Source organism: Otolemur garnettii, unplaced genomic scaffold (genome assembly GCF_000181295.1).
Source record: "Otolemur garnettii isolate 467f Iridium unplaced genomic scaffold, OtoGar3 scaffold00007, whole genome shotgun sequence".
In the NCBI taxonomy this organism is placed as follows: Eukaryota; Metazoa; Chordata; class Mammalia; order Primates; family Galagidae; genus Otolemur; species Otolemur garnettii.
This window is the reverse complement of record NW_003852402.1, coordinates 3985933-4000258: the sequence shown is the minus strand read 5'-3', so window position 1 is coordinate 4000258 and position 14326 is coordinate 3985933. Positions and strand designations below refer to the sequence as shown.

General features: G+C 41.7%; 1 protein-coding gene across 1 annotated transcript in view; it reads right to left on the bottom strand.

Moving 5' to 3' along the window:
• The window catches only part of SMC1B (structural maintenance of chromosomes 1B), a 78870-nt gene that overhangs the window by 14847 nt on the left and 49697 nt on the right, over positions 1–14326 (bottom strand). Inside the window, exons 16-21 of the mRNA XM_012814112.1 lie at positions 13931–14072; positions 12939–13084; positions 10876–11029; positions 10139–10237; positions 3615–3771; positions 2144–2298 (exon numbers count right to left, since the gene is read on the bottom strand). Of these exons, the coding sequence (XP_012669566.1) occupies positions 2144–2298; positions 3615–3771; positions 10139–10237; positions 10876–11029; positions 12939–13084; positions 13931–14072 (853 nt within the window). The remainder of the gene's footprint in view (positions 1–2143; positions 2299–3614; positions 3772–10138; positions 10238–10875; positions 11030–12938; positions 13085–13930; positions 14073–14326) is intronic.

Genomic DNA, 14326 nt, shown 5'->3' with positions numbered 1-14326 from the left:
CTGAATTTGATTTCTGACATCTCAGCCATCTGTTTATGAATGGGATCTTCAGTTGTGTCCATCATATTGTTCCCTGGGGGAGTTGATCTCCTCTGGTTATTCATGTTACCGGAGTATTTCCGCTGATTCCGCTCTGTCATTATTTTACACCGTTGGGCTAGATGAGCAGATAAGGTGAAGTTGGGTTGGGGGCTCCTGGAGTAGTGATTAACCAGCTTTGCCAAGGACCCATACAGTGCTAAGTCCTAAGACACTGGGGACCTGCTTGGTGTAATGGGGCTAAGTGGCTCTGTCTTGTTTTCAGCCAGTCTGTGTTCTACCCTAGTGATCAGTTACTCTGGGTTGAAGTCTCAGGGGGCCTGTGTTTCTGTCCCAGATCTGTTCTGCCAGTGACTGCCATGGGAGAAGATGCCTGGCTTCCTCTGGTTGCCCCAGTTTTCTTCAATTTTGACGGAAAAATACCAATGCCTGTATATAATGTATTTTAGTTCTACATGTAATCACAGACAACTAGCTGGGTAGAGAGCAAAGGAAAGCGTTCTGACACACCTGAGGATCAGGCCTTTCCACCAGATTGCTACTCAAACCTCAGCAAGGCATACCATGGTCTTAGAAAAAGTCTTTTTTTTTTTTTATTTTTGAGAGAAAGTCTCACCACTATGTCACCCTCAGTAGAGTGCAATGGCATCACAGCTCACAGCAACTTCAAACTCCTAGGCTTAAGCAATTCTCTTGCCTCAGCCTCCAGAGTAGCTGGGACCACAGGCACCCACCACAACGCCTGGTTATTTTTTTGTTGCAGTTGTCACTGTTGTTTAGCTGGTCCAGGCTGATTTCGAACCCATCAACCTCAGTGTATGTGGCTGGTGCTGTAACCACTGTGCTATGGCTGCTGAGCCTAGGAAAAGTCTTTGTTCAATTCACTCACTGGTCCATTCATCAAACACTTATTAAAAACCCATTATGGGCTAGGTACTGGGATGAATCCTATTTTTAATTTTTTTTTGGATATAGGACCTTGCTCTGTCACCCTGGGTAGAATGGTGTGGCATCATCATACAGCAACCTTGAACTCTTAGGCTCAAGTGATTCTCTGGCCTTAGCCTCCCAAGTAGCTAGGACTACAGGCTCCTGCCATGGTGCCTAGCAGATTATTTTTTTCTATTCTTAGTGGAGACGGGATCTCACTCTTGCTTAGGCGGAACTCCTGAGATCAATCCACCCTCCTCAGCCTCCCAGAGTAACTAGGATTACAGCCATCAGCCACTATGCCCAGCTTAATCCTACTCTCTGTGAGTTAATACACTTATTTTAGTCTTATTTTACTGAAAATAATTAAACTGGGGATTTTTTTTTTTTAAAAAAACAATTTTTTTTTTTGAGACAGAGTTTCACTATGTTGCCCTCAGTAGAGTACTGTGGCATCACAGCTCACAACAACCTCCAACTCTTGGGCTTAAGCGAATCTCTTGCCTAAGCCTCCCAAGTAGCTGGGACTACTGGCGCCTGCCACAATATCTGGCTTTTTTTTTCGGTAGAGATGGGGGGGTCTCACTCTGGCTCGGGCTGGTCTCAAACCTCTGAGCTCAGAGCAATCCACCCACCTCAGCCTCCCAGAGTGTTAGGATTACAGGCATGAACCACCACACTCAGCCTAAATTATGGATATTGATAATGGAATGGAGGTGGTTATGGCAAAGGGACTATCATATCTGGATTTGAATCCTGACTTGAATTCTTTCCCTCTACTTTGTTACTCTGGTCAACACCACAGACAAATCCTCCCAAGATCCTCAACATTATTTGTCCTTTACCAAAGAGCCCCACAATTCTATAAAACTAAATTAGTACCAGAAAGCAGAATTTCACAATTGAAGGGAACTTGGAAACCAAATGAAATGATCTACTAATTTTTCAGATGAAAAAATAAGCATAGAGAGGTTTAGAGTTGTTCAGGCTAGCCAATTCAGAATGAATGGGATCTAGAAAATAGGTCATTAGATAACCAATCTTCATAACCTGTCGTTGCCCCATAAGTGAGTCACTTAAATAATGTGGCTATAGTTATTTATTTCCCACCAGAAAATAATGAAAACACCAATAATAAAATCACCACGAGTATTTGGGAGTGAAACATACATACTTGGGCACTGTTGTTTCTGCAGAGCTTCTTGTAGATTTGATCAATTGAGATTGAGACATGCTCAAAACACTGGCTGAAAAGATCGTATCTCCTTTTTTTCACCTGTTCAAACTCTTGCCTACATATTCTGGCTTCCTTTCTGCTGGCCTCAAAAGCTACAAGAGAATCAATCAATGTTCTTTATTTAGAGACCATTGAGAGAGTTTTTATTTAAACTTCAAAGCATGAACAATTTTTAAATTAGATTTTGAATTTGATTGTATTGAGTAAATCTACCTTCAAAATACCTCAACTATTATTAGCTCCTAGAGCACTGGTTTTTTTTTTTTTAAGACATAGCCTGAAGCTGTTGCCCTGGCATCACAGCTCACAGAAACCTCCAACTTTTGGGCTGAAGCAATTCTCTTGCCTCAGCTTCCCAAGTAGCTGGGACTACAGGTGCCTGCCACAACGCCCGGCTACTTTTTGGTTGTAGTTGTCGTCGTTTGGCAGGCCCCGGCTGGATTGGAACGTGCCAGTTCTGATGTATATGGCTGGTGCTTTAGCTGCTTGAGCTATAGGCGCCAAGCTTCAAGAGCACTGTTCTTAGAATAAATGAGTTCTTTTTATAGTAGGGCTCATTTCTAAATAATATTGAAAAGTTGGCTTGGTGCCTGTGGCTCAAGTGGCTAAGGCGCCAGCGACACACACTCAAGGTGGTGGGTTCAAATCCAGCCTGGGCCTGCCAAACAACAATGAAGGCTGCAACGAAAAAATAGCTGGGTGTTGTGGCGGGTGCCTGTGGTCCCAGCTACTCAGGAGGCTGAAGTAGGAGACTTGTTTGAGCCTAGGAGTTGGAGGTTGCTGTGAGCTGTGATGTCATGGCACTCTACCCAGGGAGACAGCTTAAGGCTCCTATCTGAAAAAAAAAAAGAAAAGTTATGGCAGAATATTTAATCTGTCTATTTTTCTGGCATGAAAAAATATATATATTTTCTAAAACAACCTATAAATCTGTTCTATTGTTTTGTTTTTGAGACAGGGTTTTACTCTGTTGCCCAGGATGCAATGTAGTGGCATGATTGTAGCTGATAGCAACCTTAAACTCTTGGGCTCAATCCTCCCATCTAAGTCTCCCAAGTATCTGGTACTACCTACCAGTGTGTGTCACTATGCCTGGCTAATTTTTAAATTTTTTTTGTACGGACAAGCTCTTGCCCAGGCTGGTCTCAAATTTCTGGGCTCAAGCAATCTTTCTACCTCAGTCTCCCAAAGCGCTGAGGCCATAGGTATGAGACGCCCATGGCAGTCAATAAGTCTGTTTTAAAGTAGCATACTTTTCAAAATGGGAGCAGTGATGTAGTATTAAAACATAAGACAATAGAGGAAAAATACATAATTCAAAAAAGTACAACTGAGGGGGACTGATTGCCAAGTGTTAAAAAAAATCAAAGCTCTCACAAATATAATCTTGTTAACAATTCAATTTTACCATCTGTGGATTCTTGGAACTTGTCTCTGACAGTCTTTAAGTTTTCCAGTGCTCGCAGGTTTGGGGCTGCTGTCTTCAACAGAACATCTTCTTGGGATGCTACTTGCTGCAATAAAAGGCTAAGTTGGGCCTCGACTTCTTTATCAGACTGTAGAACCTATTGAGGGCAAAGAACAACACTGACTGGCATGCTATCACATCCAAACTGCTAGGGTAAGGTAGCTCAGCAAGATTAGTTCATATCATAAATTCCCAAAATGCACATGCTGGGCTTGGCGCCCGTAGCTCAAGCAGCTAAGGCGCCAGCCACATACACCTAAGGTGGTGGGTTCAAATCCAGCCTGGGCCTGCCAAAAATACAATGACAGCTGCAACCAAAAAATAGCCAGGCGTTGTGGTGGGTGGTCCCAGCTACTTGGGAGGCTGAGGCAGGAGACTGGCTTGAGCCCAGGAGTTGGAGGTTGTTGTGAGCTGTGATGCCATGGCACTCTACCCAGGGGGACATCTTGAGGCTCTGTCTCAAAAAAAACCAAAAAAAAAAAAAAAAACAAAAAAAACACACGTTGGTGTGGATGTGGAGAAAAGGGAACACTTATACACTGCTGGTAAGACTTTAAACTAATACAGCTTTTTTGGAGAGAAGTATGGAGAATCCTCAAAGATCCTGGCTTGGTGACTGCAGCTCAGTGCCTAGGGTGCCAGCCATATATACCAGAGCTGGCGGTTTCGAATCCAACCTGGGCCTGCCAAATGACAATGACAACTACAACCAAAAAAACAGCCGGGCCTTGTGGTGGGAGCCAATAGTCCCAGCTACTTGGGAGGGTGAGGCAAGAGAATTGCTTAAGCACAGGAGTTTAAGGTTGCTGTGAACTGTAACGTCACGGCACTCTACCCAAAGTGACATACTGAGACTCTGTCTTAAAAAAAAAAGATGGAGACTTTACATCTTTTACATTTACCTGGATAGAGGTGAAATACATTCTTACTAAAGTATCACAAGAATGGAAAGATAAATATCCAATGTACTCCATACTAATGTGAAATCAATATATAAACAGTTACATGCTCATATGAACAATAAAACACAAATACAGTCTAGTATGGGTGTAGAAGAAGGTGGGAGCATGATTGTGTGAGGGGGTCTTTTACAACTGGAACTTTACCCTAGAGGTGAGAACAATGTAACCTAAAAATTTGTGCACTCATATTAATTTGAAATTTAGAACAAAACAAAACAGCTGCTAGGGTGAGGGACAGACAGTCTTCACTGTCAGCCCCAGAGGCTCCTTCCACATCCCTACCTGCTCTCCCCAGGCGCTGGCTGAGCCTGCAGGTGCATTACTCTGCAGCATCGGCAGCTTCCTGAGTGGCCTATGCTCTCTTCTGGCTTCAGCACTGTACTTGCTGTTCATTCTCCTGCAACATGTTTCAACTAAGGACTTTTTAATCTGGCTAAAAAGCAATAATTCATATGATCACCCTTATTTACTTATTAAAAAATATCAATCATCTACCATGTATTATACTGAGGATTCAATGTTGGAAATTAGTCTTTGCCTTTAAAGAGCTCACAGGGAAGTCAGCCGTATAAACTGGCTTTTACAATAGGGTAAAAAGACTTCTAACAGGGCAGGCATAGGTACTTCAGAGAAGATAAGGGGATCTAATCCAACTAGAGGGGGTAACAGTCTGAGACCTGAATGATGAGCAGAACTAACTCGAGTGAGAAGGAAAGAGAAAATGTGTTGCAGGCATGCTCTTCCAGGAAAACTTTTTTTTTTTTACTTCCAAGATGGGGACTAATTAATGTATGATAAAGGTCACATTTTAATTCATTGGGAGAATTTTTAAAATATTACTGAGTAAACTGGTTAACCTGGGTGCCTTTTCAAAAACAGATTCTTACTGTTATGTCTAGGCTAGAAAAATACCAGTTAACTCCTGACAAATTCCTGGGCTGCAAGCCCTCAACAAAATGGAGTTAAGTCTGGTTTATTCCCAAGATAGATGGGAAAGTACTCACTAACTTCTTGCTTGACTAACTCCTGGGCCTGGGAAACACTGATGATCCCCAGACTGACTTTAAACAATGCCAGGTGGAGAGAATACTGAAAGATGCATGGAGGAAAAGTACTGAAGCTAAAATGTATGGGAAAACATTAAAACAAAGATGTATGACATATGGCTAACTAACTGCAAAATTCTGCTTCTGTATAATGCTTGCTTGCTACCACCCCCAAATGCACCTGGATAGCCTATGTGCCAACCGGAATGCAGACCAAGCCTTAAAAACTTGACTCCTTAAGCACTTGGGGCTCTCTCAGAAACCACATATTGGGACACTGAGGCAGTCACCAGCTGGCTCTTCAATAAAAGGACTCTGCTGTAAATTTGGCTTGTTTGGCAATGTGGTCTTTGTGGAACTCCTGGGCACTATATTACCTCATACCATATACTAAAATGTATTTCAGATGAATTGAACAGGTAAATGAAAACAAAACTATAAACAGGAAAAAATATTTATAATTTTTTACTGGCAATGAGGTGGGAAAGTACTTTCTAAATATAAAAAGGCAAAGGGAGAAAACTGCAAACAGAAGACTATGGATAAGGTTTTTGATTGCCAAAAGATGCTACAAATACAATCAAGAGTCCACCAAATTAACAAAATAATAAACACAAGAAACTAAAAGATGTGGTGGCTATGGATACTCATCCTCCATTAGTTTTTTCCTTTTTCTTTTTTTTGAGACAGAGTCTCACTTTGTCACCCTCAGTAGAGTTTTGTGGCATCAAAGCTCACAGCAACCTCAAACTCTTGGGCTCAAGTAATTCTTTTGCTTCAGCCTCCCAAGTAGCTGGGACTACAGTTGCCTGCCACAACGCCTGGTTATTTGTAGAGGCAGGGTCTTCCTCTTGCTCAGGCTGGTCTTGAAATATGTGAGTCGAGGCAATCTACTCCCTTGGCCTCCCAGAATGCTAGAATTACAGGTGTGAGCCACCACGCCCAGATGTTTTTTTTTCCTTTCTAACACAGCACATGTCTTTGCCTATGCAGATCCATGTCCTTAGTGGGTGGGCCTGCTTTATGCTTGCTCTAAAGCTAAATCCACCATCCTCATCCCCAAACAGTTACTGGTTCAGAAATGAACGTGTGACCCTGTGAACTGAAATAAAATCTTAAGGTTCCCCCTCCAGCAGCTGACTGGACCCCATCTTGGCCAAGGGGATCCCCTAAAACTGAGCTACTAGCCATGAGGAGATCAGACATGCTTCAGCATGCCCCCCTCCCTTTTGTAGAGATGCCCTGTGTGACTCTTTAACAGGTCTAGGGCCATGCAAGATAGACGTGCAGTTCCTCACTATATACACCAAACCACTGGGATCTGGGCAAGTGTTGGTAGTTTGTCTCTGATTAACAGACCCTTATCTTAACTCAAGCATTCCTTTTCATTGACTCCTGGTCTAATAGACAAAAAGCCTAATCATTTCAGCCAGTTATCAACTGAAGAATCTTTAAACCCATCTATAACCTATGGACCCCCAATTTGAAACATCCCATCTTTCTGGATCAAACCAATGTATGCTTTCCATATACTGATTTATGACTTTACCTATAATTCCTGTGTCCCTGAAATGTATAAAAACAAACTGTAGCCCCACCATGAGTCCACTTGCTCAAGGTTTCTTGGGCGTGGCTCCAGGTCTTAGTCCTCAAATTTGGCTGAAAGTAAACTTCTTCAAATTATTTTACAGAGTATGGCTTCTTTTCCATCAACAACCCCATTTAGGCCACTGTGATGAGGGGACAGTTGCTGGGAATTTATAGAAAAAACCATTCTTCAATTTTATTTTATTTAGAAACAGAGCCTCACTTTGTCACTCTCGGTAGAGTGCCGTGGCGTCATAGCTTATAGCAACATCCAGCTCCTGAGCCTAGACGATTCTCTTGCCTCAGCCTCCCAAGTAGCTGGGACTATAGGTGCCCGCCACAACACCCAGCTATTTTTTTGCTGCAGTTTGGCCAAGGCCGGGCTTGAACCTGCCACCCTCAGTATACAGGGCTGGCGCCCTACTCACTGAGCCATAGGTGCTGCCCTGTTCTTCAATTTTAGAGCACTACAAAAGGCAGCCTCTCTCCTCAGAAGGGTATGGCTGTGTGGCTGGAAAGCCAGGAACAGCAGTAGTCTCCTCATTCTCAGGAGAGAAGCAGCTTCAATGAAGCCAACATACAGAGAAATGTAGATACAAGGACAACTGAGAAACAGAACCAGAGGTGCTCAATTAAAGGAACCAAATTAAATTCAATTGAATTAAGTTGAAGTTGTATCTGAGGTCTATGCTTGGCAGCTGTAAGGGGTTTGGCACAACATCGCCCATGGTATTCTGGGAGAGGGTGCCGGCTAAGGTGACTGCACCGTGAGATACTGACAGGGTGAACCGAGGATGCTGGAGTTGTGGGTTACTTTTGTTTATTGTAGGACTCCTCAGAGACTTTAACATTCCTTGTGAATCTCCAAAATGAAAATAGACTTTATCAAAAAGTAGCTGACCACGGAGAATTTTCTTTTGTAAAGGAAAATACAAATCTTGAGTCCTCCCCCTCCAAGGTCAAGCCTGCAGGCTGAGTCACCAACACCCCCTTCCAGGGGAAGAGCTGCTGCTAACACTAAATGTTAGACAGATCCCAGAGGCCACACAAAGGAAAAAGGGCTCTCCCCAGAGATCATTCATAAGAAAATTCCTTGCTGACCTCCCACAAACAAAGACATGCCAATTATAACTTTAGGTCTGCAGGCTTAGTCTAGTTCCTAAAATTGAAGTCTGTCAGATTACATACTAATAATGTTGATCACAAGTTTATCTTACCAGGTGGAGAAGAGAGACAAGAGAAGATCCGTCATTCTCCCCCTAGGGACATCTGCGTAATTGATGCTTCATTCTCTCCCTTTTTCTCTCCAAACATCCACCTTATCTAATATAAAATGTATATTCCTAGACACTAACTCAAGTCTCACAAGAATGTAACAATTTATCTCACTGTCCACCCCTCTCCTCCTTTTTCTTTTTGGATGCCTCCTCCCCTTAAATACTGAGTTCCTAAAATCCCTTTTCAGATAGCACAGGTTACTGATGCTTCCTCAGCTTTGTCCTCAAACTTTGGCTTAATAAACCTCCCTGGATTGATATCTTTCTCTCACTTAACCTGGGTTGTCACTTCTTTGGCTAGAAATTTTGTGGTACTAGTATTTTACAGAACACTGTTAAAAATGCTCCTATAAACACTTTAAAAAGTAACCTATTTACTGCTCTTTTGTGATACTGTGATATTGTAATACATTTTATTTGGTTTTTGTCCCTGGTTCCTGGCACAGAGCTCCTAAAACTTCTGGAATGTCTTGAATGGTAGGGGTGAGAGGAGCATCATTTGTTATTCATAAGACCCTTTCAACCATACCTGAGTTTATGCTACTGAGCTCTTAATGGATGGGGACTGGTTGCCAGTGGAACCAACCATGTGATTGGGGGCTGGGAACTTTCAGCATCCCTCTTCTGGGGTTGGTTGGGGAGAGGCTGAAAATCAGATACAATCACCAATGGCCCATGATTTAATCAATCATGCCTTTGTAAAGAAGCCTGCATTAAAATCCCTAAATAGTAGGTTTAAAGAACATCCAAGTTGGTGGCCACACAAAGAAGAATGGTACCCTGAAATGGTATGAGAGAGTCCAAGAGCCCTTCTTCATACCTGGCCCTACGAATCTTTTCCATTTGGCTATTCCATGAGTCATATCCTTTATAATAAACTGGGGAATGTAAATAAAGAATTCCCCTCAGTTCTGTGAGCCATTCTAGCAAATAATCAAATCCAAGCAGGGGGCTGTGGGAACTCCCAATTTAAAGCCAGTTGGCCAGAAGTTACAAGGAGGCTTGGACTTGTGATTAGCATCTGAAGAGTGGGCAGTAAATGGGACTGATGGGTCTTAACTTGTGGGGTCTGATGCTAACTTCCGGTAGATAGAATTCAATTGAATTATAGGATTCCTAATAGGTGTTTAAAAAATTGGAGAACTGCTTGGTGTAGAAGAGACTTTTTTTTTTCCCCTTGGTAGAGTACTGTGGCATCACAGCTCATAGCAACCTTAAACTCTTGGGCTTAAGCAATTTTCTTGCCACAGCCTCCTAAGTAGCTGGGAATACATGTGCCTGCCACTACACCCGGCTGTTTTTTTTAAGAGATGAGGTCTCGGTCTTGCTCTTGCTCACGCTAGTCTTGAACCTGTGAGCTCAGGCAGTGCACCCACCTCAGCCTCCCAAGTGCTGGGATTACAGGTGTGAGCCACCGAGCCCAGCCAAAAGAGACATATTTAATGTCAGAAGTTTTTCCTTTGTATATTTCTTCAAAAACCATTAGGAAATCTACTTAAAAATATTTACATTCTGTCATCTAAAAATGATTCTGCAGTATTTAAATAGTCAATACTATTGTGAGTTAGTCATAACAGAAATCTTTCAATTACCTTCAAATCCTCTCGTAGAGAACTATAGTCTATTTCAATGGCTTCTTCTTTTTCATAGATATCAATTGTTGCCTGGGTACTTTCTGCTTCAGTTCCCATCTGAAAAATATGAATACATACAACATTTATCAACTAAATCTTCTGAGAACTTCAACACAGTTGCTGGTGAGGGTGCAGAGCAGGATCCCTATAAAGAGTGCAGGGAGCTGCTCCTGCTGGCAGGTGATTTGCATTCTGCCGGGATTCACTGTGCAAAATGTTTTAATTCCAACAGCTTTAATTCTCTGAATTCTCTTAGGTATCTAATACATAGGTAAGAAACACTGGTTCATCCTGTGGACCTAAAGAAATATGGATTAATAAAGAGATATGAAAATTGCATGAAATGCCTAGTCCTCTGGAATGATAGTTACTTTGTCTTTTTTCCCTCTTAGAAAGACAAGGTGTTTTCCCTGCCCCAAAGACTGTCCCCCTAGGTAGAGTGCTGTGGCATCACAGCTCACAGCAACCTCCAACTCCTGGGCTCAAGTGAGTCTCCTGCTTCAGCCTCCCAAGTAGCTGGGACCACAGGCACCCACCACAATGCCCAGCTATTTTTTGGTTGCAGCTGTCATTGTTGTTTGGTGGGCCCGGGCTGGATTTGAACCCTTTACCTTAGGTGTATGTGGCTGGCGCCTTAGCCGCTTGAGCCACAGGCGCTGAGCCAACAGTACATATTTTAAAATTTGCTGGAATACCTCTACATCAATGATCTGATCCAGTGACCCCAGCAAAAAAATTATTTCAATATCTTGAACTTTGCAATCAAGCAGCATGTTATGCTTCTCCAAACGTTTCTGTTCCAGAGATGTCTGAATGGTGACAACTTGTTTTTGCAGCTTTCCCACTTCTCTATAAATACACAGAGAGGACAAAGTTACTCATTATATAACATTGTATCAAGAAAGAAAAATGTTACATGTTATAAACTTATATGAAAAAAAGTTATTTTTTTCCAATGAGTGCTATAAATTCTACAGTTCTCTCACTGATGCTAATGTAAATTGTTAACATTCCTAAGAAAGGCTATGAATGTCATTAGTTAATCTAAGGGAGCATTTTTCACTAATAAACATTATTGCTATAATCAGGACTAGCAAAGACATAGTACTTCCTGGTTATTTTATTTTTAAATCTGTCAATTTTTTAAGCTGCATATTTATCTCTCAAATTTAAGCTCTGTATTTTAGAACCTCAAACCAAAAGAAAGTCTCTTAGCAACAGACATGTCTTGCCAAGAAAGTCATTACAATCTAATAATCTAAAGTTTACCACCACCACTAATGTAATGCCTTCTACCTCAAGATGAAGTTTTGGAGTTTTACTAGTTGAAATGGTATGGAATTTTAAAGCACACCTAGAATGAGGACTCCCCCTCCCCCCCCCAAAAAAAGAAAGAAGAAATTAAGAACTACATAGTTTTCAAGGATATAAAGGAGGAAAGATTTCTTTTTAAATACAAGAGTAAAAAAAATCCACTCAAAAATCTTAGACAAATTTGTGCCTATTATCTGGAAACACTGATGAGTTTTGGACAGTGAGGAAAATTGTGAAATGCCAAGAGGCTGAGCAAAAACAAAGACCTCATATCGTCTGATTACTTATAGTTATATAAATGATGCATGACAAGAAAGTGTCATTTTGGTACAAGCCAGTGATTCAAAGTGTCGTCATCATCATCATCATCATGTATGTGTGATAAGCATGGCACACATACATGCTTGTCTTGCCAGGTACTATTCTAAGTGCCATATAAATATTAATTCACTTTAACCCTACTACTATCTGCATTACTGCTGTGGAAATTAAGGTATGATATATAAGGAGCAGAGCTGGGACATGAAACCAGGCAGCATGGCTCCAGATTCTACCCTTACCCTCTCCTCTATGCTCTGTAGCACAGACTGGAGGGAATCTCTGTATAACAGAAAGGTAACAGTTTCCAAGGAGATTAAGGATAAGGTACTAAACACACTCATGTTTCCATCTACTGAAAAGAACTATTTGCTGTCAACAACTACCACCTCTCTTGGTTTTCCCCCAGATGAGAATGTTTGAAAGGTGTGACGTGGACCAAGAGCAACAAAGGGCACATATTTAAAAAAACGTCATATAATAGATTTCGAATTGATGATACACGTTTTTAAAACTCTGAGTAGGTATTTCAAACTGATTTCTTTTTTTTTTTTTTTTTTTTTTGAGACAGAGCCTCAAGCTGTCCCCCTAGGCAGAGTGCCGTGGCATTACAGCTCACAGCAACCTCCAACTCCTGGGCTCAAGCGAGTCTCCTGCCTCCGCCTCCCAAGTAGCTGGGACCACAGGCGCCCGCCACAACGCCCGGCCATTTTTTGGTTGCAGCCGTCATTGTTGTTTGGCGGGTCCAGGCTGGGGATTCGAACCCGCCACCTTAGGTGTATGTGGCTGGCGCCTTAGCCGGTTGAGCTACTGGCGCCGAGCCTCAAACTGATTTCTTTCTTTGAGACAGAATCTCACTTGTCACCTGGGCTAGAGTATAGTGGCATTGTCATAGCTCACAGCAACCTCAAACTTGATCTTCCTGCCTCAGCCTCCTGAGTAGCTGGACTACAGGGACCCACCACAATGTGCAACTGATTTTTCTATTTTTAGTAGAGACAGGGTCTTTCTCTTGCTCAGTCTCCTCTCAAACCCGTGAGCTCAGGCAATCCACCTGTCTCCGCCTCCCAAGTGCTAGGATATAGGTGTGAACCACCATACCCGGCCCGAATGAATTCTTAGTTACCTATCAACAGCCAAAAATTTTCTTCGTTCCTCTTCAATTTGAGTTTGAACTTTCTCAATGTTGGAGTTCTGGGTGACAAATACATCTTTAAGCTGCTGCCGCTTTGCCATGAGTTCATCCACGATTTGAAGACAGTTTTCCTCAGCCTGAACAGAGAGGGTTTGCACTGTAGATTTATCATCTTTTATATTAATACAGTCAATAAGTTACTTTATAATCAATAAAACCATACCAGTCATTCCAAGATAAACCTTCTAATCCTGTATGCTACTTGTACCTTGAAGCTCCATCATAGGTTGTGGCCCACTCTCATTCTACTCTTTTTAGAAACTGGTAATCACTACCTTCCTTTATCCTTCATTTTGGATTAATTCCTCAGCTCACTGCCATCTGACTTCTACTTCCATTGTCCAGTGAAAGTGTTCTTGCTGTTATGAGCTCTAACTGGCAATAAAGAGACATTTTCCAGACTTTACCTTTTTGACAGTTTTCATTCCTTCCTCCTTCCTAAAACCCTGGGGTTTCTGTATCACCTCTCTGGCTTTCATCCTAAAGTGACTGACTACCTTCCAGAATCTCATCACTGCTCCACTCCTCTTCACTAGCTGCCTATCTACTGGGGAGTCACAACTATTCTCATTTGGTTTCAATTTACTCTCATTAACCAGCCACTCCCAAATCTAAATCTCCAGCCTAGAATTCTTTTATCTACATACTTTTTAATGGCCTCCTGGAAACTGCCATCTAGACATCATGTTGGCAACTCCACAGGTCCAGAAATTTCTCTCCTTAACCTGCTGCTACGATTCACCAATCACACAAGTTAGAACTCAGAGTCATCCATGGCACCCCTTCCATATACTTCAAATACTTAAAATAGTTCTTAAATCCGTACCCCCTCCCCAGGATCCTTCAGAAGTTCAACAAAGGTTTATTCAATGAAGGAAGCCAATTTCAACGAAGAGGCACTTCAGTCACCCATGATTAATTACCTTCTTTAGATTATCAATGTCTTCTCTACCTTTCTGGATTGTTTCTTTTAATGAGTTGATCTTACTTAGTTTCTTCTTCAGCTGATTTCGGCAATACTCGAGTTGAATATTAAGCCGAGTTTTTTGTTTTTCAAATTCTAATCTAGTATAATAAAGTCAAACATATAAGTGGTACGCAGAGTGCTTTAGAATTTTTTTCTTATGGGAAATTTCACACAAATATAAAAGTAAAGGGAATACTATAATAAGCCCCCGTATATATTTCACTCAACTTTAACAATTACCAATTCACGGTCATTCTTGTTGCAGCTATAATCCCACTCATCACCCCTCCCCACCACTGGATTATCTGAAGCAAATTTCAGACATGTAATTTCTTTCTTTTTTTTTTTTTTT